Here is a 24,435-nt window from a genome sequence, read left to right as displayed (position 1 = left end):
AGCAAAGTGCTTTTAAAAGCGGTGGCAACTGCTTCATACCCCTACCTCTGTGATCAAAACCACTTGCCCTCATTGAATTTCTAGAGGCGGCGAGTTACTGTATGGCGGTGTGAAAGCCCCTTTATGTATACTGAGGCAATTTCAGATTAAACATGACAAACTTGCATGCAAACTTTGTCAAACTGTTCTTCAAGAGTATATTATATCTGTAAGTTTTTGATATTGTAATTCTCAACACAAAATGCAAGAAATCAGGTGCAATGAGTTTGTATGACTAGTAGTTGTTCTAATTACCAGTCACCTGATTCTGAATGATGATGTGTAAAAGGGATGCTTACTGGACAACTGTTCAAAATGACCCAGATGTTTAAACACATTTGCACATACTTTATGCACATTGAAGAAAAGTAGACTTTTATACAATATCTCACTAAATATATTTACATGACATACAATTCGCCATCAGTGCAATACATAGGAATGTTGCATATTTACCATTTATACTCTTTCTTTCATGAAGAAAAATAACTCGAAATGACAGAAGCTGATATAACTAATGTGTAAAGTAACATGTGCAACTTTCATATTGGTTAACAGCTTCACAGGAAATAACAAAAAAAATATCTTAGTACCACCCTATCAATAATCAAATATAAAGCATTGAAAAAGTAATAGATCACATGTACATATTTATCTTCATACATGTAATGGATTGCTTTTGTACAAATATTTTATATAACTTTGGCAGTTTTTCAGGAACAAAGTTATCGGAAAAATATGAAAACAATAATATCAAACTGTCAGCAATGTCATGTAAGCTTGCCTTCCAAAGCTCATGTTCACAGTGGTCATTCAGAAAGGCTGGAAGCTGATGGCTCAAAACAACAAACAAAAAGCCAAAGAAAAATAAAACATTTCCATCCTTTCTGCTAAGACTGTTAGCACTGGAGGCTGTCATCATTGTTGTCATGGTTATAAAATTACAAACACCTATGAAGGTTTACATAGCAGTCATCGCCATTTAAAAAAACACGGTCTTTTTTCAGGTTGACTTAAAATACAAACAGTTTGAAGGCAAGGGGACAGGACCCTGCTCGGTGGTCACTGTGGAATCATGGGAGAGACATGACCGAGAAGAGGACATGCACAACAGTGCTGTGTGGAAGAACGTTAAGCCAAAAAACGAGGGTGCAAAATGAAAGACTTTGCAACAATCAAAACGCCACACGGTCAGAAAATGACTTACACCGGACAAAATAATCGAGCAAATTTCAAACATACTAAGTTCACCATAATTCATATACGTTGGTTTTGTTCTTTTTTACACTGGTTTGGCACTTTATTGGAACAAATCTCTGTTCAAAAAGACTAAATGTTGTAAAAAAGGTATTTCATGTCTCGTCAACATAACTCGTAGAATATAGTACTTAATAGTAAGCATACGGTAAGTAAACACTAATACTGTAGTTTTAAAATGAACATTCCAACAGATGTTTTACGCACATGCACAAAAACAAACAAACACAACCTTCTCTCTCTCTCTCTCTCTCTCTCTCTCTCTCTCTCTCTCTGACTGTCTGTCTTGCTGCCTCGCCACATTTGGGCCTCCTGCGCTTCTCTTTGGACAATCACATTCTCCAGCTTTCATCCAGAAAGAACATCTGTTGCTACTGCTCCTTCTCCCTTTCCTCTTTATCTCTCATTTAAGACAACACAACTCTTTTATTACTGCCATTTTGCTGCACATTATGACACTTCCTCCGCCGAGCGTGTGTCTGTCTTGAGACGCACAAACTCTTTGGCCACCTCATCGTTGGTCCTTTGAGAGAGTATCCTCATGATGGTGAGGCCAGTTTCGTCCATGGAGATGCTCTTCATCAGGGGGTAGCACGCGGAGCAGCTGCCCTTGTCTGCCAGCTCTCTGAGCTGGATCACCGTCATGCCGATGATGCGGTCCTCGCGGGCAAAGCAGTAGTCCTTTACGGAGACGTGCAGCTCGTAGGCCTCCGGACCATGTTCATTACTTAGAACACTGGGAGAAAAAGAGAGAGATGAATGTTCACGTGAAGCAAAATCAGCACTGTTTTACTATACTGCAAAAAGGAAATGATTTAACCTGCATGGTTAATAGAAATGTAGGGTTTACCACATAATGACATGTTCAGATACTGATGTAGTTTTTGGTTATTGTTTGAACTTAATGAAAAGCCCAGTGTCATTCTGATGAATTGTACATAAGTGCACACCAATTGCTTTTTGGACACTGACATTCGGCTTTGTTCGCAGTGAATATAGCGTGTCAGCAAGAGACTCTGGCTTGGTGACAATTCCCCAGCGGAAAGCCGCCTTATTATACAGTATGTGTGAATGTGATGAGACAATTCAGTCATACTTTGAAAGCGAAATTAATGTTTATATTCAAATGAGCCATTATTCGGAGCCAGCTTTTTGTTTTAGGTTGTTTTCTAATTATCCCCAGCGACTTTAACGGCTTCTTAACATTCAAATGACAATGGCAGGAGTGAATCTATATGCAGACAACACTGAGCCTGCACTGATCACACTGGTGTTGCTACAACTCAGTCTAAGACCACTTTAGCTCTGGGACTTTAGTTGCCGCGGCTCAGAATGACAGTGTCAAAGAGAAGACAAGCCTGTAGATTGCTAAAGCAGTCACTTGGCTTCCTTCAACAGTTTGAATGCAATGAGCAGAAGTGCTGGTAAAGCAATTGCATTCTATTCCCTGCTTAGAAAAATTGGGAGGACTAGTAGTAAGGTTTTACAGGTATTTTGTGGTATATAGGTTGCTGGAGGCTCTTTTGTAGTGTGCAGATAGCATACTCGACTGAATACTAGTGTTTAAAGATACTGCAGCATGTTAAGGTACAGAATGCAGCAGGTACCGACTATTTTAGGTTGTATGTAGGCAGGCAAAATGCTTACAATGTGCTTACTAGGTAAAAACATTCTCTCCACCTCTGTGACTAACACTAAGGAAGCACGATTACTCACTATTGGAATGTTTCATTGTACTTTGGTGACCAATTGTTATTCTTGGTCTTGGTGCTGAATTTGCGCTTCTTGTCAGCCAGATGTGGTCCTACGGCGTTGACCTCAACAAACGGCCGGAACATGGCGTTGGTTTGCCAGGTGAGGTTGTTCACTGCAACCACTGAGAAATACAGAGAAAATAATAATTAGCGACAGCGTGGATATAGTTCAGAAGAAAGTAAAGAAAAATCCATGTTATCTCTATAAGTGTTTTTATCTTTTTTTTCCCACAGAGAACTGGCTCGATGCTGAAAATGTTGCTGAGATACTGTCTATTTATATTTCTTTTGCATTTTGTTCTGTGGTGGTTGCCAGAGGTAATTCTGGGAAATGTAGAAAATGAATACAAAAACGCTAAACTGCATCTCTTCATCCTGTAATAATAGAAACATCCATATATGATTGCCATAGTAACCTAATTGGCAATCATGTTGTCATGGTACTGCTGTCGGCTGATTATAGCTGATTGCCAGCTATAGTGCATATGGGGCTACTTTAGGAGGTGGAACAAAAATTATTGCAGCTGTGGGGATGTTGAGTCCGATTTTTGAATTTAGGAACCAAATATCAACAAGTATGTTATTAAAGCAGTGGACTTCAAAAACAGTAGTTCCTTTTAAACAAGGCAAATACAGAATCTGTTAGTTTTTTTTCCAACTTAAAAAAAAAAAGGAAAGGCACTTGTTTCGGCGTTGAGCGAATGTGACAAGCCAGGCAGGTAATCACATACAGGAAGGCCACAGTGCAGCAGGATACTTTACAAAATAAAAGTAATTTCAAAATAAAACACCCAGGTTTAGAGAGAGAGAGAGAGAGAGAGAGAGAGAGACGTTCTGTAGAGTGGAGAGGAGAAGGTTTGCTCTGTGCTGAGAATTTCGCGGCTGATATAAAAAGCCAGGCATGCAATTGGACACGAATCTATGCTTCCTGGCGCTTCGCCCAGCAGTGTGTTCCCGGTGTTAGGCTACATCCATACTACTACGTTTTCATTTTTAAAAGAAATTTTGAAACAAAAATGATCAGCGTCCACACAACATCGCGTTTATGCTCCGACAAAGCATATCACATTCATATGTGAAGTGGGCATGCGCGTGTCTGTGTAAACAAGAAGCAGATGTCTAATGACAATGACTAAAAGTAAGACCAGGGATTTATTTGCTTGGACCAAAGACGGCACCCATGTTATCCAGTCTGTCCGGCCACATCGGGCACGTAGTGTCCGCATAGACCTGCGCGCTGCAGCGATAGTTTGGGCTTCAACTCTATTTCTTGTGCAATACGTAAGCGTATGTGTCAAGCCAGGCAGGTAATCACCTACAGGAAGACCACAGTGCAGCCGGATATTTGACCAAAATAAACACTTTCAAAATAAAACAGCAGGTTTATGGTGGTTTTAGCTGTCTTGACTTCTCACAACGAGACACGCAATCAGGCACACGGAGAGAGAGACCGACAGACGGACAGAGAGAGAGAGAGAGAGAGAGAGAGAGAGAGAGAGAGAGAGAGAGAGAGAGACACACACACACACACACACAAAAAGCTCACCCTTCACGCTGACTTTATGCTCTCCAGTGCCAGGGTGAGAGATGAGATTCACCTGCATCGACACCTCCCCCACGGATCCGTTGGATGACTGACCTGGACACACACCAAAACAACAACAAGAGAATTAGCATAATGAAAATCAGAGAGAATGAAGGAGTGACAGAGATGGAGCCAGAGAGAGACATAGAGAGATCGAGAAACAGAAATAAGAGAGAGAGAGAGAGAGAGAGAGAGAGAGAGAGAGAGAGGGAGAGAGAGGATGAAAGAACAGGATCCCAAACTGTGGGTGCAGCATTTTGTGCATGAGGTATCTAGAAATTGATCCACAATGTGGTGTATAAACACGTCTCTGTGTGTCAAAGCTAAAATCCTAAACCCAAGAAAAACAGTAGGGGTATTGACTTGATTCCACCCCTATGGCAGCCCAGTAGGAAACAAAGCCAGGGGTTTTTCCTTTAGCTTGAGGCTGAACAAGAACAACAAGAAAAAAAAAAAAAAAAACATGAAATAATCTGCCTGGTTTGACGGCCATGCAGGAGGCAGATGGTGTGAATGGCTGCACTAAATAAATAATGTTTTGCACAATGAAATCACAACGGTTCAATAGAAATACAAACAAAACATTGGATTTGACTACATGCAGACAACTCAAGTGGAAGTGAAAGTAAAACATTGTATGAGAAAAAAGCTAAAGAGGGGGGCAAGAGTGAACAAAAACAGAGTGTTGTTAGGAGGAAATACCCATTTGAGCATCACACCCTGGGGGCAGTGGCCCTAATGGTTAAAGAAGCGAGCTTGTGACCGGGAGGTCGCTGGTTCAATCCCCAGACCGACAGACATAAAATCTGGGTGGGGAAAGTGAAAGAGCAGTGCTTGTCCCCTCCCTCATTACCACCACTGAGGTGCCCTTGAGCAAGGCCCTTAACCCCAACCGCTCCAGTGGAGCTGCTCAGCAGATCAGACTGTGGTTGTACTGGGCAGCTTCCGGGTATGAATGTGTAACTGTGTGAATGTGACAATTATAACTGATTGCTGATCATGTGTCTCACTTTGCCTGATGCAGGGAGTGCTCCTGCCTTGTGTTTGATCCAGCCCAGATAACGGACAAACAGATGTTGAACACTGCAAGGCAAGTGCCGGTGTGGTTGCTGAAAGGGCATGTTGATCCAATAGCTAATCAATATGTTCCAAACATGCAGTGCCCATTATAGCTGGTAATAAAGAAACAAGCCTCCTGATTTATTGTAATGGTGCCCTGAGAGGCTGTGTGTGTGTGTGTGGGGGGCGCGACAGGTCCACACTTAAGCCCTGGACTTAACTGAGCAATGGCATCACACACTTTAGCTATGGGCTAAAATAATGTTATAAATAAATAGATTCTGTATGTTTTCTGACTGTCAGAGTCAGAGACAAGACATTGTCAGTAAATGCTTTTATGAAATAATAAACAGGCATGTACACAGCTGACACTGGAATGGGCAGTTTGAGGGACATGGGAGGGTAAAGTGTGAATAAGATGAATGGCACATAAGGAAAGCAAAAGAAGATAAAGGAAAACAAAGGTGGCAGCGAGGAGGGTCAGCAGATCAGGGAAAATGCTAACAAAAGGGGGTAACAGAAAAGAGAGGTGAGTTGTAAGCATTCATGGTTGCAGTACCAACACTTTACTCTTAAGCCACACAACGTGACACATGAACACAAGATTCCTTTATAAGCAGAAAGCTGTGGAATATTCACATTAAATTACTAAATTAAGAAAGATGTGCTTATTTTTGATAGTACTGTCCTGCATTGTAGCTTAAAGCAGCTACACAACTCCTGTCGCTCCCTAAGAAAGAGAAAAGACTCCTGCAAGAACGGACTAGTGCATGGCATGGTCTAAATGTGTCAGAGCACAGGGAGTGGTGAATGAACAAAGTGTCCACTGTGCTTCATCAAGCATCAGCACATCTCCACACTGTTTACTGACCTAATGCACATCTGCCACCTCACTAACTCCACTTACAGGCGTCACATTGGACCACCTCAGATAAAGAGGGACAACATTGTGTCAACTCAGAGGGAGGAATAACACATTGAGCAATCTCAAAATAGCACACAGTGAAACACTGAGCGTCTATGCCCATCTGCCAGTCAGTGAGAGTGAGAACGCTAGTTGGGCCTGCTGGCTGACTAGCTTGCTCCCATTGCCATTCTGTTTCCTGCTGCCTGCCTATGCAGTGTTCTGCAAGAATGAACACAAAGAGGCAACCAGGAGCTTAAAGCTTCAACGCCCCACGGGGATGAAATTCCCTCTCAAATCTCTCCGAACACCTGAATGTATTTGGTACAAAAAGAGAAAAAAAAGGTTCCATATAGAGACAGATGGATGTGACAAGAACAAATAAAAGTGGGTCGGTCATGATGGAGGGAGAGAGCAGAAAGATGGAATTTATACATTTACTGTACACTACACATGTGTCTGTCATGACAATGATTTTATGTGTTTCTAATGAGAGAGAGAGAGCGAGAGAGCGAGAGAGAAATGGGAGCATTCAAACCCCTCCGGGCATGGGGTGAAGTGGCCGCTGAAAACTTTGCTTTTTTTCAGTTATTCATTTACAGTGAAAGAGATAAAGGACTTAAACAGCGAGGGGGAAATGCAATCACTGCAATGTCCACTGCACATATAAGCCTAAAGAAAATAAAATGACACAGAGAGATCTTCAGAACACACATACTGTTATGTAAAGGAATCTAAGACTGATGGGAAAACAGAACTATGTGGAGGTTAAAATGAGCCTGGACTGGAGTCACATTATTTTCAATCGATTCTAAATACCAACAGAAGCAGCTAGTGATTTGGTGGTAATAAGGCTTTCCTTCTTATTCATCACTTAACAAGTTGTTATAGAAGTGAAAGGCTGCAACAGCAGCAGCAACTAAATACATTGTGAATTTCACTATCAGACTTTATCAAGTTTAATTAAATAATGTTTACTAACTACAGCAGTGTCTGAAGAACGTGAAGTAAAGTACTGTGGTAGAATACCCACAATGTGCCACTTTCACTATCTAAGCATCTTTTAGCATCACTTGGTCTTGCTTACATTTCTTACCTTTATAGCAGTTTTCTGTTAGTCTGAATCTACCCCGGTGGACACTTTCTATGGTCACAGGACACAGCTCTTCACCTTAAAGCTTGTCATCATTTGAATGCTGTGGTAATTCCATCCACTCCCTGAACTGAAACATAATTGAGTCTGACCTTGGCTAGATCATTACCTTGAGAGGTTTGGGTGCATATATATTTCTTGATCAAGGCATCTGTAGGTTGAGTGTAAAGGCTGAGAGCATATTTGAGGGACTTCATATCAGGGCTCTTTTCGAGGAAGGTTTTCTTCAGCCCATTTCCTCCGGCATGGAAGTATTGCTGAAAAAAACAATAAAGATTTACAATTTTCCAAGGTGAACAGAAAGTCCGATGATGGCAACCTCCATTGAGTTTAAACACGACGGCAAGTTACACTTGGCTAAGAGAATAGCCTAGGATTATGTGGACAGTATGCGTTTAAATAGGTGGCGCAAACACATAAAGAGACCAGACAAGAGACAGCAGTAATAGCCACTTGTGTAGCTAATTACCATCCATTTAAATCTGAAACCCATGCTTGGATGGTTAATGCACATTTGTGCTGATAAGCCTGAAAGCTGAGGACAGACAAGGCTTGGCTTTCTTTTCAAATGCTGTCACCTCTCCCACATGTGGAAGGTGGGAGGGTGACCACGGACAGATCTTATTAAGAAAGAAGGTGATGCTAAAAAGAAGTGAAGATGAAGCACTTGGAGACATATTCCTAAACCCCTAGCCTTTATTATCCTGTGCTTGTTATGTGTTTAACTAGCTCTCCTCTGTAACACATGACCATTATAGGAAAGAATGAGAATTTGTTGGGGTGTTTGGAGAGTTAGTGCAGGGTCTGTTGTCTTGATCAAAGTTAAAGAGTTGACACACAATTATCTCATACACTTGGAGGCACTGGACAAAAATAATTAAAACTGTATAATAAAAAAACTAAATCTTCATCACACATAGAATGACGCTCCCAATGGGGGCTGGTTGGTAAAAATGTTTTGCCTGGTGTCAGGTCTATACTTGGGGACTGACTCAGCACAGTAGGAGAGACTGTTTTCTGTCTCACTAACGACACATGAATCACAAAATTCGACTGACGCGTCTCTTCTGAACTATGCATAATCTGGCAGGGGCGAAGTTTATCCAGAGGAAAAAAATTAACTAAATAGGAAACTGCATGTGAATTATCTAAAGGTTGCCTACAGCAAATACATTTATTTTATAAAAAAGTGTCTGTTTTTTGTTACAAAGAAACATTGAAACCAAGCTTACTGTAATTAATGTTGTAGCTGTACTTTTTTAGAAATTGTATTGACGATTAAGGATGCAATTGAACATTGGTCTAGCAGAAGCTACATTCTGAGTGCCTAAAAGAGTTCAAACTTTATAAAACAAATATATTAAAATGGTATAGGTTGCCCATATTAAGGATTTACCAACATTATATGATTTATGTGTATTCAATTCAAATAATTTTGTTGTTGGGGCATTTTAAGGTTTTGTTATGTTGTGGTTATACAGACATATATGAAATAAAGACATATATTTAGAAAATACCATTCTAATCACCTACTCATGGCATTAAAACCGATGCACTTAAGTATATTGGTCAAGGAACATTTCGCTTGATGTTGGAAGAGGTCCATAGTGTTACTGCTAGGCTGCAATGCTGAATTCCCTCTGGCAAAAAGTGCAGCCAACCCGGCAGAATCGAATCAAAACATCACCCTGCCTCTGGCAAAATTGCCTGTCAAACTGCCATCCTATCTATACTGATGTGTAGCCCATCCACACACACAAATATATCTAGCACAACAAAGCTGGATTTGGTGAGAATAAAACAGCTGCCATATCTTCTACAATCACTCACAGGTCAAGTTTAAGAAAGGAATTAATAGTGCATTATTGGGGATCAGTTAAATGGACTGCAGCCATCTTTCATCACATGCATGTTATCTGTTGTCATCACATATGCACTCCTCTATGGGCCAGATTATTTACCCGTTATCTTACTCATTAGTTTTCACAGGTTCAAAGTTCAGTCTGGATAAAATATTTTCAGTGGAATAATCACTAAATGAACTCATGGCCAAACTATCAAGTATATATACTATGTCTGAGCCACTGCATGTATATATCCCTGGCTCCTTACTACAATAGGCTACCCTTTGGGCAACATTTTCACTCAATAGTGAAATACTACTAGTATAATAATATATATTTGCAGTAGTCAATATGTACGGTATATTTGCTCCTTTTTAAATGAATCTATCCCATTTTTGTCTTTTGTAGATACAGGTTTAAAGTTGTGCCTGAAATATGAAAAATATGATGCAAGTAACCCTCTGAATAGCAACTCTCCTAAGGCATTACTGATCTGTGCTAATTGACTGTTTTCATTGTAATAATGATGAACAGAATTCAAGCTACATGATTGATCTAAACCTGCAGGTAGTTTCCTTGGAGACAGCAGAATCAATTAGTTTTATCTGCACTTTATGATGCATTGTTCCCTCAGTGGCACCTCACCATAACTCTCTTCTTGTCCCTGTAGAACTGAGGCGTGATCTTTAAGTTGTTTTATATCCCTTACAGTTGTATGGCAGTAAATTAACAGCGTTGCATTTCACACTTTCTTTTGCTGAGAGACTTTGGGATTCTTTTCATATTCCTGGATATTAATAATGTCTCCTCAGATGTGTCTAGTCTGGCATTATGTGTTTTGTGTAGAGATGCACCAATAGACCGGCCGGTGACCGGATTTGGCCGGTTTTCACGTGCTCGGCCATGACCGGAGACCGACAGGTCAGTCTGACATATACCGATTTCATGCCGGTCAATGCTACAATTAACTGACAACATAAGTTATACGAGTCAAAAAATTGTCTATGTTCTGTGCAAAATGTTCTATTAAAGAAGAGATAGAAAATAAATATTTGTGTGTGCTGTAAAGTGGTTAGAAAAAATGAAATCGGAATTGGCTAAAATCGGTATCAGCTGGCCTAACTCAATGAAAATCGTTTTTTTCAAGCAAGCACTTTGATCTGGGTGCATCATCTTCTTGCAGCTACATTGTGTCTTAACAAGAAGCATCAGGAAGATAAAAGTACTATCAAAAAGCAGAGATTTCGAATAATTCATGCCAGCCTGTTACAAGTCTCTTTTGCAATTTATGAGGCGACAGCGAAGAATATCTCTATCAATTATTATAAAAATTTAAATAAACACACACACATTTATACAGTATGTTTTTTTCTCCATTTGACATATACCTGTACTGTAAATACACCTTTTTAAGCATCTAGACATAACCACTCTCTCAGTCCAGAATGTATACTTGTTATACCTTCTTTCTGTTCCTAATATATATGTATATTAGACAGGAGGAATGGAGGAAAATAAAAGAAAGGGGTCAATAACATTGTATCCCCTGATGTCCCAAGCACATGACATGAGCCACAGCCTCTATGTTTTAGTGTCTTTGATTTAAAAAATTCTAATTTAAGTCTGTTTACATATGTATCTCTGCTCTGCCTTACATGGCTCTCCCTTATATGCCTCTCCTGTTTTTTTCTAAAGGTCACGTTTAGCCATCCAGGTGTCTCTTGCTGTACAGCCAACAGTGTAATCGACAGAACTCACCTTGATGGTGGGTAGCACGAGGTCCATGGCTGCACACTGTCGTGGAGTCAGACTTCTGGCTTCCTCTCGAGTTACATGCTCCTGGAGGGATATCAGATCAAGTCAAACTCTCTACAGTTGGCAAAACCGGAAAACAAGTTGCATTTGAATGCTTTATATTTTAAGAAGTTTCTCCAGCTTAGTGGTAATAACCTTAGGTGAGCCATTGTGCTTGAGAATGAGCATTTACAAAACAGCACAAATTGCAGTCATTTGAACTGCAGTGTGTCTAAAAAAGTCTTGCTGTCTCACACAAGTTCTAAAAATCTATTTTAATAATGAAAAATGTTTTTTTTTTTTTTCCTGATTTGTGAATTGATTACAGTAAATAACTTCTGGCACTGCCTAATTTCCCAGATGTGTCCCTTATAAGGCATACACAAAAACGGCATTGATATTTTATGAAAGGGGCTTTGAAGAAACTAAATCACCGATGCAACCACTGCTACAAACCTTGGTCCTAATCTACACAGTTTCATGTGTCTGGCCCCTTGTGTCTACAAAAGTCTTGGTGTTAGTTGCTAAAATTTTATCAACAAAAACACACGAGAAAAGGCGGGTACAATGTGCAGCATTGTAGAAATGCACATACCATCCCTCAAATTTGAGGCTGCAGCTGAAACATACATATATATGTCCTTTGTATTCAGAATATGATATAGATTTAGTCAACTAAAAGTTAGTTTTAAACCAATTTTAAAGAGCTGGTGTGAGACAGAAAATGCTTTAATCGACATCTGCGCTAAGATGTTGTCTGTTTTTGATGCCAAAATTGCACCGGGCCCACTTGATTTGTATTGACTCAGTTCCAATCATATCCCCATTCTGTGAAAACAAAGTAATGGAGAGCCCAAAAATAACTAAAGGCTGCAGGCAGAAAGACATACTTCTCTCTAATGAAAACCCCACAATGCAGATGTATGGACACCATGCTTGTTATTTGATGAAATAAGGCCCTTTATTTGGAGATAATTCTTTTTGTGCAAATAGAATTGTTCGCTTGATTTCTAATATTATTACTTATGAGTCCTGAATTGTATATTCTCTAAAATAAATGGTATTCTACCAATCAGAAGCCGATTAAACACTAAAAGTCCTTCTATCTATATATCCTTGGGCAGATATTTGTAAAGCTCGAAGGACATGATTGTCAGTCATAATTATAAATAACAAGATGACTAGGAAACCACTTTAATGGTTTGGCAGGAAGACAGAAACACATCCATCTGTGTACTGACGTACTGTACCTAGAAGTTCCCACAAAGGACATCTAACAGAGCCCCACACAAAACACAAACATCAGTAAGAACATCCCAAGTAAACACACACACACACACACACACACACACACACACACACACACACACACACACACAAATGCAGATAAATACACAATCAGTTCGCATCCCCCGTACTGCATGACTCAGAGCTAATATACCTCTCTGAGGTACCGTCATACAGCCGTTGTTAGTGAAACCACAATGTAACCGCTGATCCGTTCCAATGCCTCACTGCACAGAGCTCGTGGGATTAAACATCCTCCGGTCACATCAGGAATTAGATACCAGCCTGGCTAGTGTTGCACTAAATTACACTATACAATGCAAATACCTACAGTAGCTTACATGATGTGCTTCCAAATTACATAACCCATCTATCCACATTTGAAAAAAAAAAAAAGAAAAGAAAAAAAAAAGTGTAAAAACAATTAGGTGCAGGTTCTAACTGATCCTTTTACAAATATTACATTCCCAGCCAAACAATTATAGACTGTGGATGAGAGACACATCTATTTTTATAATTGGGTTAGCTTGTCATGATGTTATTCATGTTGACATTTAGTTGCATATCTGGCCAGCTACAAAAAGACTCTGTAGTGAGTTCCTTGTAGTGCTGTATATATCTGTATTATCTATAATGCCTCTGATATACTGTTTACAATATAATACATGATCAATGTCAGCATAATTAGAGATTTCATGTAATACCGAGATGAGTCGGCTAAGCTTAGCAAAACTCGCCTTGGGTTCATCCAAAAATTACCTTCAGTTTGGACAGCTGTCCCAAGTCCTTGGCAGCATTGAATATCATCTGAGCTCCTTGCTGTTGGACAGACAGATATTTTTCTATTAAGCAAGGAAAATAATGTTGGAAACACTGAATACATAAATATCAAAACAATTATTATAAGAGCTTAATGTGATGTTGTCGAACTTAAACATTTAACACTTAAACATGAACTCTTTCTTGTAATTGTGTTTTAAAGCTGCACTAGTTATTTTGGAAACTCCAAGTGGCAGAGATGGAAATGTTTGAAAACCGCTTGACATGATGGTATTAAACTACACTTTCATGTTTCCATTGACAGCAATAACAAAAGGAGTAAATAAGATGAAAAATGTCAACCCGGCTCGAAGAGAAGGATTAACAATTCACTCCATGTGTGTGAAGATTTAGAGATGCCATGTTTAATCTTCTGTACAGCAATTTGTATGTTATGAGGGAGTATGAGAGAGCTGAACAGATGGAGGAAATGAGATAGAGACAGGTGGAGAAGAGGAGGGAGGTGGAGGGCAGGCCAAGAGATGAAAAGAATAACAGAAATGGGAAAAAGACAGATAAATGATCAAACTCACACTCTGGTCACTCAATGGAGGCAGAACAATTGTTCTCTCGATAGTGTTCAGCACGATTTTCCACAGCTCTTTGAGGACTCGTTTCAGCACAGTCTTCTCACAAATCTTGGCAAATAACATCAAACTGCAAAGCGGCAAAAGAAGGGAATTTGTAAGGTCAACACTCGAAGCACGCGTCTCAAACTGAGCTAACACAGCTGAAAGCTCCAACAAGTGATGACGCCTTCATGAATTATATAATTAAATAAAGAAAAACACCTGTGATTCATAGAATAAATACAGCCGCTTTATGCTTTAATCTCACCCTATTGTACAAGCAAGGTCTCAGAGACAGGAAGAAGGATTTGGTATTTCCATATCATTAAGAGGATTCCCTTTAATACCCCATTGGCCTCAATGTTGCTTTGACAAATGGTTGAGAGCGATTCCTAGAGCTCAGCTGAAGCATATCTTCGCTATGGTTTTTCCAAGAATGCCACAGAAGTAAATGCAGTCCCTAGGATTAATTAATGGACATTCAGAGATATAGCTGCTCTCTTTTTCTGATGAAAACAAACATAAAATGGTAGTAATCATTATACTGCTGTATTCATTTTAATGGGAATAAAAAAAAATTGCTACTAAGTATAAAGCATTCCCCAGAAAATAATAGAAAAAAAAAAAATATATATATATATATATATATATATATATATATATATATATACTGTATATAAAAATAAAAAACACACAAAAACATATATGTATAAAATGAGTAAAATTAAATAAAAATAAACACCCACAAATCAACGTTCAGGTCAGATTTTTCTGTTTCACAAGATAGTCTTGGATGGACAGTGTAATCTGCGACCATGCTTGGATGGTTGTTAGTTTGTATTGATTGTTGTTAGCCAGTATTGTGTTAAGGGTAGATTAGGGTGGAACCAAAGCCTTAAGATGGTCTTCTTTGCTCCCGTAAGCCCTGCCAGAAGTAGTCTACGTTGGTTGAGAGTAAGGGATAGCTGTGAATCATCATTAAGAAGGCAGAGGGAGGGACTAGGTTGTATGACAACATCCAGTAGTGATGACACTATAGAAAATACTTCCGTCCAGAAGCGTCTGATAGGGGTGCACTCCCAGAACATGTGCATTGTTGTGCCAAGTGCCTGATTTGGGCAGTGAGTGCAAATAGGATTTGGGACTAATTTAATTTTGAAGCGTTTCAAAGGGGTAGCATATGCTCGATGTATCAGCTTGAAGCGTATGAGTTGATGCGCAAGATTTTTTGAAGCACTACTCAGGTTTTCCCATATATTTTCCCATAATGGAGCTGGACCCAATGTATATCAATTCCCTTTTCCCACACCCTTTCTACAGCTAGGTGTCCCGAATGGTGAAGGAGTATTGCATTGTAAATGACTGTTACAGTCCCTCTGGAGTTTCGCATGGGTCTGACCCACTTCTCCATGGGGTGCTCCGGAATCTGCTGATCCCAGGGCACTCCGTAAGCCTTCATAGCAGATCTCAGCCTAAGATAGAGGAAATATGACGTACCTGGCAGATCAAAGTTGCTTTTTATGTCTAAAAAATGGCGCAGTGCTGCATTGTCAAATAAATCTCCTTTACGAGCCCAAGACAGGAATACAAATGGCTTCCCACCGGACTGAAACTGACCTTATAGATTCTGATACAACCACATCACACCAAAATTAACAGTGGCTAAAATAAGATAATCCTTTATTAGTCCCACAGTAGACAAAATTGGACTAATTAAAGTGTTCAGGAGGTGCTTTCACATCAGATGTTTTGCTTCGATTTCATTTCTATTCCATTTCACTTTGCACAGGGTTCAATCTGATTGACCCCAGCGAGTTTGAATGAGAAGGTGGGATTGGCCTGTCTTTTAGTAAACATGTTATCATTGGTGATATAACTGAAATAATACAATCAGCAAAAAATAAGTGAGTGAAAAAACAGTGAAAAAAACAGGGGTTAATACAGTAAAGTAATCAAATTGAATCATAAGTATTATTTACAACTTTGTGGACAGCTGCTGTTAGCCCACTAACCATGCTAGTTCCCAAAGCCTATGCAACCCCATTCACACTTCTTCCTGTCCCGTCTCCTTTTCTTCACACCATCATGCGAGTAAATGTCACCAGGGGAAATCCTATTCTGACATCACCTCAACGCCAACACTCTCAAACTTGATGGCAAAGGATGGTGAGCCTATTGACTCTTGAATTAATGACTTTCATTTGCTTTGCAAAAGAGGTTGGCACTTACTGAAGACCAAAGTACAAAACCGCCTCACATGTTAGAAGTTAAACTCTGACCTTGCATTCAGTATGTACCCACTTTTTATCCAGGAGGTCCATAAGAGGCCGGAGGACAGTCTCAGCGTCCATTGCAGGGTTGCTTCCTTTGGCCGTACCTTTCATCTGAACCAGCTCCTGGTTCATCTGCTTCACACAGTCCTCGATCACACCTTTGAAACTGTGTGATGGAAAACAACAATCCTTTAAACCCTTTGCTACTGGGTTCACATTTTTTGGCTGCAGCAGTAGAGCAACTTTACGGAGGTGCTATCTCAGTCGTTGGTCCTATAAGATTACTGAAAATAAGTTAAGAACTGTCTTTTCTTCAAGCTGAAATGTTTAACCACTTGCTTTGCTCACTAAGCATTAGTTTGAGTCAATTATATTTTGAGTAAATGTCCATCAATAACTAAGCAGTCTTGTAGTACAATTTCTTTATAAGAACAAGACATGAATACATTTACCGTAATGAAAATGATGAAAATGAAAATGATGACACACACACACACACACACACACACACACACACACACACACACACACACACACACACACACACATTAAGTCACATTAATGCTCACCTGGAGCCAAACACTCCGCTGAGCTCATCCAGCACCGTGTTGAGTTTATTCTGCAGCTCCTTTAGCAGATCACTGGCCTCGGCATCCAGCTGTCAGTGGAAGACGGACAGTTACTACATCATTACACTCCATACACTAGCCCACACTGAGAGCTCAGCTCTGAATCTCTGCCTCAACTGCGGTGGGGGTTTTAGGGGGGAGAGGACAGGCACAGAGGAGAGGTAACCTGCCTCTCTGGTGGCCTCCCACTCATTCTGCCTGCCATCTGTGCCAAGCAACGTTCTGAATACAAATGGACGGCTCACCTCCGAGCGCTGCAATGACGACTGCTTGCCGAGTCATGAGACATGGTGTCAGCAAAGAAGCAGCCAACTAGGGGTCTCTTAAAAGGGAATATTCCTGTGCACTACTACAAAAGTTACAGTAGAGCAAGTATGCTGTCAGACAGCCTCGGCATTGTAACATTTTAGGGGAATAAAGCTTACTGTCATATATACATAAATCCTTGTAACTACAGATGTTCTTCTGATACTGAAATCCTCAGATTTACTTATTATCTTCAGGAAGGAAATTGTTGCTGCATGTCAAATTCATTTCAGTGTGCAACTTTATTATTTAGGATACATTGGTGTATCTAGATTAATATCTGTAGCTATACTTAGCTACAAGCCTCTTAAATCCACATATTATGTGCTTACATATCTAGTTGGATTTACTGAAAAATCTGACTTGACCTTGCAATGAACAATTTTAAATACCAGCTCACACAAACACATTTGAAAATTTGATTCGCAGCATGTATGTGCCCATGCATGGCATGTGTTGGGTTTCTGCAGCGCCATATTTACGCATGTGCATGTGATGGATGTGCAGATGTGTGTGATCTTCTTTGGTTTTGGGTATATTTTGAGAAAATGCATGGGTGGATATATGATATTCGTGCTGTGCTGTGTGTATTGTGCGCCATTAACTAACTGCATGTATGAGTGCGTCTGTACCACTGTTTGTCTCAGTGTTTATAAATTAGGTTCGCCATGTACAAATGTCCAAATATTGATGTTTTGGATGGGGGTGGAGAACACACATCGCTGAGGCACGGTGCCTGCGATGGATGTGTGAGGCCAGGCACCGCACCACATGCACGACAGATCGTCATATTAGAACCGATAAGCCTAGCCGGGGAGCCGCTCATCTCAGACATTATAATGTTATGATGGCTCAGCTGTGAAGCGGATGTGTAAACTAAACCTTTTATAAACATCGGTATTCTGCAGACATGCCTCTATCTGCAGCTCAACCGGGATAGATGTATATGTGTGTTTGAGTGTTCCCATGTGCACACTTCGTACTGCTGTCACTTCAATGGAAATGAACGCAAGAGTTTTCTGTCACAGAGTAAATTGACCACAGAGGTTGGAGTTGTTGTTTTACTCTTTGAGTAACGGATAACATCTTTTCAAGTGACAGCAAGGAAAATACCGTAGGCCTTGGTCTTTTATCAGTTCCTCTTGGCCTGGGGAAAGTTTTAGACTGGGCTCTAATCTGCAGCCTGGCAGTCTCTGAAATTGAGATTCTCTGGGGTGTTTTCCAAGAACACTGTGTCTTAATGGGAATGCTGCTACAGGAAATTCACCCCGTTGTCCGATACACCAAGGCACCTGTCGCCTGCCGAGAGGAGAAAATTCCATTCTGAATCCGTGTGGTTCCTAATGCTTCAATCATATGTCTACCTGAAGACTGCAATCCTGTCTGAAAGGCCTCAATTCAAAGGTACTTTGACTTGCCAAGTGAGGCAGTTTTGTAGTTTGAAAATATTCAGCTTCTGAAATGTTAGGTTAATAAAGGTCTTTGATTACCTTAAAAATTGGATATAATGAGAGAATAAAATGATGAATGTTATATATATTAATGCATATTGGATACTATGAATATATCTGGTGTCTAATGCCTTTCACTCATCGTAGCTAGTTTCCCTCCATGCTGACTGACATCCAGAGTCCTCCAGAGTGCACAAACTCTCCCCTGGCTTACAGCCTATCAACAGCAGCCCAGCCTTGCTTCCCTTTGCCTGTTTCAACAATACAATATCTACTCACTGGCAGGTTGCATAGTTTGTCCTAAACAGTGACAAATAAATAAAGGTTTTTATAAACCACCATCTCTAAAGTGAGAAAAGAGTACCGACAACCAAAATAAAGCCTGATACCAATCAGGGGAGATCAGTCCATGATGATTCCATAAATGTGGGCACTGTAAGAGATTATTGCTAATCTTTCTTATTGGCAATGCTATGATAACAGCTCTTGGTAATTACATTGGTTCCCTGGGTGGTAATTGCTGATAGGGAACTATCCTGTAATGAATAGGCTACTGTGCAGAGAGGAAACTAATGGAAAACTTTCACCTCAAATATACATAAGCTGTATAATTAATTTTCAAGAGAAATTACTTAGGACGTTCTTAAAGATATACCTGATTGTCCATTAACAATGAACATCCATAATTTTACTTTTCAAAAGGGATGTAAAGACTTCTGGTGTCATTATTCTTCAGACAATAATGGTCTGGGAGTGATCCAGGTCTAGAACTGCTAACTGTAGGGAGGTAGCAGCATGTCAGCCGAGGGCACAGCTGGAGAGAAGTGTTTGAAAAAGCTCATTAAACACGGTCTGAAAAATACTGTCTGAAGCATTTTGTTGTTGCAGCCTGGGAAATGGATAGAGATGATCAAAACCACAGCCAGCAATTTGGCGAGCCTCTGACACATTCTTTGTGTTGTGGAAAAAAAAACAACCTACGAACTAAAATAAATATTGCACTTCTAAATTAGCTATGGATAGAGAAGTGGCTCACGGAAAATAAAAGCAAAAGCAAAAAAAGATGGATCGGGTGGGTTTAGCCACTATCCCCAAAGCGCTGGGGATGGTGAGCTTGAGCAGCCTGTCCAGAGGGGTGATGGGTAATTCAGATTCCATATGCTCTGTGGCACATGCTGCTAGAGGGGGCGGGGGGAGGGAAGTGAGAAGCGTAGGAGCGTGAGGGGTGGTGGGTGGGAGGGGGGAGGACGTGCTTTTTCATATCATTCAGTAAATGTTGGGAAGGGGTGTTGAAGAGTCCTATCACACACCTTACAGAAGGACACAACCCCTTCCTCCTGGAGACAGAGAGAGAGAGCACAGAAAGGAAATGGGGGGGAAACAGAAGACACAACGACAGGAGACAAAACGCAAGGCAAGACAGGCGTTAGATACTGGAGAGACAAATGCATGCAAGTCATAAGAAGCCATGGCTGCTGCTTCTCAGGTTAGACTGACAGGGAAAATACTCAATGCTGTTGCAAACCCAACACACAGATTTATAGGGGTTTAACTCAATACTTACAAAAGGGCGACACATGTTATACACAAGGGGGGGTTAGATGTAGGAAAATAGTGATGGGGTACAAAGGATGTTATTGAGGAACTGTAGTAGAGGTAGAAGTCGAAAAGGTGATATTAGCAAACTGAACTACATGTCAGATAAGTCTATTGGAATGTTAAGTAAAGAGCTGATGGAAGATTTACAGCACAGCATCACTGTTGGGGTCAATTCACTTTCACTTCATGTAAATGTCATCTGAAAAGATCATTTACATGATCATGACACAGCATTTATTTCACAGCAGAGAGCGGATCTGAGGATGGATGTTTATAAGCCTTTATATTAACTGGCCCCAACCTTGCCGAAGTGTCCTTCAGGAAGACACTGAAGCCTTTGAAGCCCTGGGGACACTGTTCTTTAGCTAACCTTGTGATTTGATCTTGCAGTGGGAGGATGCAGATCATTGCATTACTACATTGTAATAATTCATATATGATATGCTTTTTTCTTAAACTTATTTTAATTCAGGAATATCTTAATTTAATTGAAAGTGAATTGCCTCAAAACTTGACACAGACACAGCGGACAGATGCACTTAGGTAGGCACAGACCTGTTTGCCACCCATGGACTCAAACATCTTCTCCAGTTGGACACGGAGCTGCTGAATGTTGTTGAGGATGATGCAGGGCTGTAAAAGTACAACAATTAATAAAACTAGATTGTTTAGTATAGTGCAGTGTATGATTCAATGTGTCAGAAGAACATCAACTATATATTTAATGGTGTTGAAATCCTACAAAAAACCTAACACATTACATTTACTATTTTTGAAAGCTGTAAGCATTGTACTCTAACAGTTTGTAAGCTTGAGACTAGCCCATATTAATGTAACACATTCTCGGAAGGGAAAAAAAACCCAGTAAAAATCCATCAGTTGTGATTTCCTGACACATCATTAATAAAAAGATGCTAGGTTTCTGCGCGACATCGACAGTCAGCAGGGAAATGCAATACGTAATACAACAGGGAAGGAATTGTCTGCACTGAGTACGTCAGGCATTATCGATTCTCAGCTGCACAAGTTTAACAGATGACAGACATTAATCACACTGCTTTTTATGGAGACTGTGAGCAGAATTACTCACTTCAGTCAGTCACAGATTATGTACATTATCCGCCCAAAAAAACACTGACAAACGTAGAACGCCCCAAAATTATGATAGTAGTAATGGATGGTAGTAAAATGATAATTCTGTGCCACACAGGAGAAGGATGATTGGTGTCTTTCAATCCACATAGCAGCCAATAGTGTCTCCGCGGCAGCACATAATCGCTTGCGCTCAACTAGATTTATAAGCATATTTGTACGGCAGTGATAAGATATTTTAAATCTGAATGAAAGCGATGTAGATTTCCCTCAGCTCATTATATCTAGTGAAAAATCTGGTGAAAAATATAGAATAAAGGGTTCGGTCCACTAACACTTGTATTGGATATGTTTTAATCTATCAGTTAAGTGCCAGGGGCAGCCGTGACATCACTTAGGACTTCATACACCAAAGAGAAAAAAAGACAGCTATTTCCCAGTGGTTTGTTTATTGATTTACAGTGTTTGGTGGGGTAATGCTGTACGAATAGGGTGATGCTAAGATAACCAATTTGTCTGCAAATATTTTAAAGAAATGTATTCATATCAGAACATTGTTAACAAAAGCAGATCAAATTTTTATCTTACAAAATATTACATTCAGTATTGTGACGTTTTGGGGCAGCGCGGTGGTCGCCTCACGGCAAGAAGGTCCTGAGTTCAACCTGCCGACCGGCTGGTGTCTTTTTGGTGTAAAATTTGCATGTTCTCCGTGTGCCTGCGTGGGATTCTCAGGCTGCTCCGGCTTCCTCCAACAGTTTAAAGACATGCAGGTTAGATTAATTGGTGAACTAAAAAAGCCCGTAGGTGTGAATGATGAATGTTTCAGCCCGGTGATTGACTGGCAACCTCCTGTCCAGGATGTACCCCGCCTCTCGCCCAGTGTCAGCTAGGATCGGCTCCAGCCCCCCGCATCCCATGTGTAAGCAGCTACAGTAAAGGATGGAATGTCACTTTTGTCTACTCTGCGTCTATGTAAAATACTGTATACTTTCACCCCTTTAGGCTTTTGCAAATTCTTAAAGCAAACTGAAGTAAGATCAAACTTTGAACAACTCGGGTCCACTCTATGTGGCAGTGGTAACAAGCCACAAAAGTTGGGAACCACTGCTCTAGATTATCATCTTTACTTACACTACTGCTCTCTTTTAATGTTTTATGTTGGCGGCAAAAACAGACACACAGTACGTTCTCGGGTTAGGAAAGATGGCTATGATGTGGGTCATGTACTATATACGTGGTAGTACAATTAGGTCGAATTTGATGTAATCGTGCCACTGTACAACTCCATCTGCCTCTCATTTCCTTTTTTTCATCATCTGTCCGCTCAGTGCTGTCTCGAGGACATTTCCTGTTTTCTCTGGGACAATTGTAATGAGCCTGTCAACACTGTAAAGAAACATCTGCCTCCTCCACTAGCACCCTGTGTGTTATCTCTCACTTCAACTTCAAAGACCAGTGAGGATAATTAGGCCCCTAAGAAGGCTCTGCATTTAGTCATCTATCACATTAAACAATAGACAGAGAGCCCAGAAAATACCAATGACTTTTCCCCATCAGCTATGGCCTATGAGATGAAGAATTGCATCACAGTTAAAAGAGACACTTTGTTCAGTGCATTACAAAAGGCAGGGCAGAGCTCATTGTTCAACAGACTAAACTGCTAACTGAAACTCTCTCCATGCAAACTGCTGTTAGAGACAATTATCATGGAAACATCATCTGACTAACCAGTATTGCAATTTGACCAAAAACACTCAATGTAACCTTTGCTATTAATGCTTGCAGACTTACCACATTCTCCTTACTCAAATACAAAGGAAAGTCCTTGGATATGATTGCAGCATATTGCAGAAGAACTTTGTTGATAGTCTGCAGAGAGGGAGAGAGACAAGTTTATAATTACAGTTTGTTTGCTTTTCTATTATTGAATTTCTGGAACTCACTGAGACGATCTAAGCAGTCACAACCTAATAACCAGATAATATCAAACCGAATAAATACACCAGAGTGACTCCTCAGATCAATGGCAAACTCTTTAACTGTGAGTTATTACGCCCCGCAGGAGTATGGAGGGTGGGGGGGATTTCCAAGAGCCTGACCTTCGCAAAACGGCACATGAAGTGAGCCAGAGCCTGTGGGTTCGGACACTCCAGCTTCTTGATAATCTCAAAATTCTGGTTTAGCTGAGTGAACACATCCACTACCGAACATGAGAAGAGGGCGTGCTCCGAGGTTTGCTGGAACTGTTGCAGCATAGAGAGGAGGAGAGAGGGACATGAGGGTGGAAAAAGGGATGGGGGGGGGGGGTGGGTGGAAGAAGGAAAAGAGAGTAAGAGACAAATGTAAGTTCTCAGATCTAAAGAGCTTTAAGCAACTCCGAATAGTGAGACATTATGTAGGCACAGTGAAGAGAACGTTTGATTAATGTACCAATTACTGTGTAACTACATCACTCACAGAGCATGAATCTAGACCACTTACTGCCGATTACACTAACAGGTTTACTGTTATATGTGACTGTCAGGTAACTGCTGAGGTGCATTTATCAAAAATTCCCACTTAAACCATCTGAAACTCTTTAGAGTTATCTCTCGAACGCATATGAATTCCTGCATTTATTCACGATTGACACAAAAGTCATAATCAATCATATGTTTCACGTGTTTAGGTAGAGATGAATCAAATCAATCACTTTAACTTTTAACTTTTTTCAGTGGACATCCTGGGTTACAATAATCACACAATCTGAAACATACAGTGCTATGCAATGTTTTTATGCGCTGAAGATGCATCAATATTTATTATGTGATCATTTCTTTGCCAAATGTGTTTTGTGAAGCTTTTCACACATTTCCTATCATTATTGTCTAATATCCTCCTGTGCCTTTTACTGCCCTGAAAATCATGTTTTGCGTCCAGATTGTATTATTTTTTAATTGAAATTTCATTCCTATTCCTGTCTTGTGATGTCTCAGGGCGAGGAGTGTTTTTGACCGTGTGAAATTTTTTCTAACCCTT

General features: G+C 40.2%; 1 protein-coding gene across 1 annotated transcript in view; it reads right to left on the bottom strand.

The window, feature by feature from the left end:
* Positions 1–366: 366 nt before the first annotated feature.
* The window catches only part of unc13c (unc-13 homolog C (C. elegans)), a 110,348-nt gene continuing 86,279 nt past the window's right edge, over positions 367–24,435 (bottom strand). Inside the window, exons 21-32 of the mRNA XM_028575211.1 lie at positions 23,517–23,660; positions 23,209–23,286; positions 20,878–20,955; positions 16,907–16,995; positions 16,366–16,503; positions 14,029–14,152; positions 13,436–13,495; positions 11,354–11,434; positions 7,861–8,008; positions 4,597–4,689; positions 3,013–3,172; positions 367–2,032 (exon numbers count right to left, since the gene is read on the bottom strand). Coding sequence (XP_028431012.1) covers positions 1,747–2,032; positions 3,013–3,172; positions 4,597–4,689; positions 7,861–8,008; positions 11,354–11,434; positions 13,436–13,495; positions 14,029–14,152; positions 16,366–16,503; positions 16,907–16,995; positions 20,878–20,955; positions 23,209–23,286; positions 23,517–23,660 — 1,479 coding nt within the window. The 3' untranslated portion in view covers positions 367–1,746. The remainder of the gene's footprint in view (positions 2,033–3,012; positions 3,173–4,596; positions 4,690–7,860; positions 8,009–11,353; positions 11,435–13,435; positions 13,496–14,028; positions 14,153–16,365; positions 16,504–16,906; positions 16,996–20,877; positions 20,956–23,208; positions 23,287–23,516; positions 23,661–24,435) is intronic.

The sequence above is a fragment of the Perca flavescens genome, chromosome 1 (assembly GCF_004354835.1).
Source record: "Perca flavescens isolate YP-PL-M2 chromosome 1, PFLA_1.0, whole genome shotgun sequence".
Lineage (NCBI taxonomy): Eukaryota > Metazoa > Chordata > Actinopteri > Perciformes > Percidae > Perca > Perca flavescens.
This window is presented reverse-complemented; position numbering and strand designations above follow the sequence as displayed.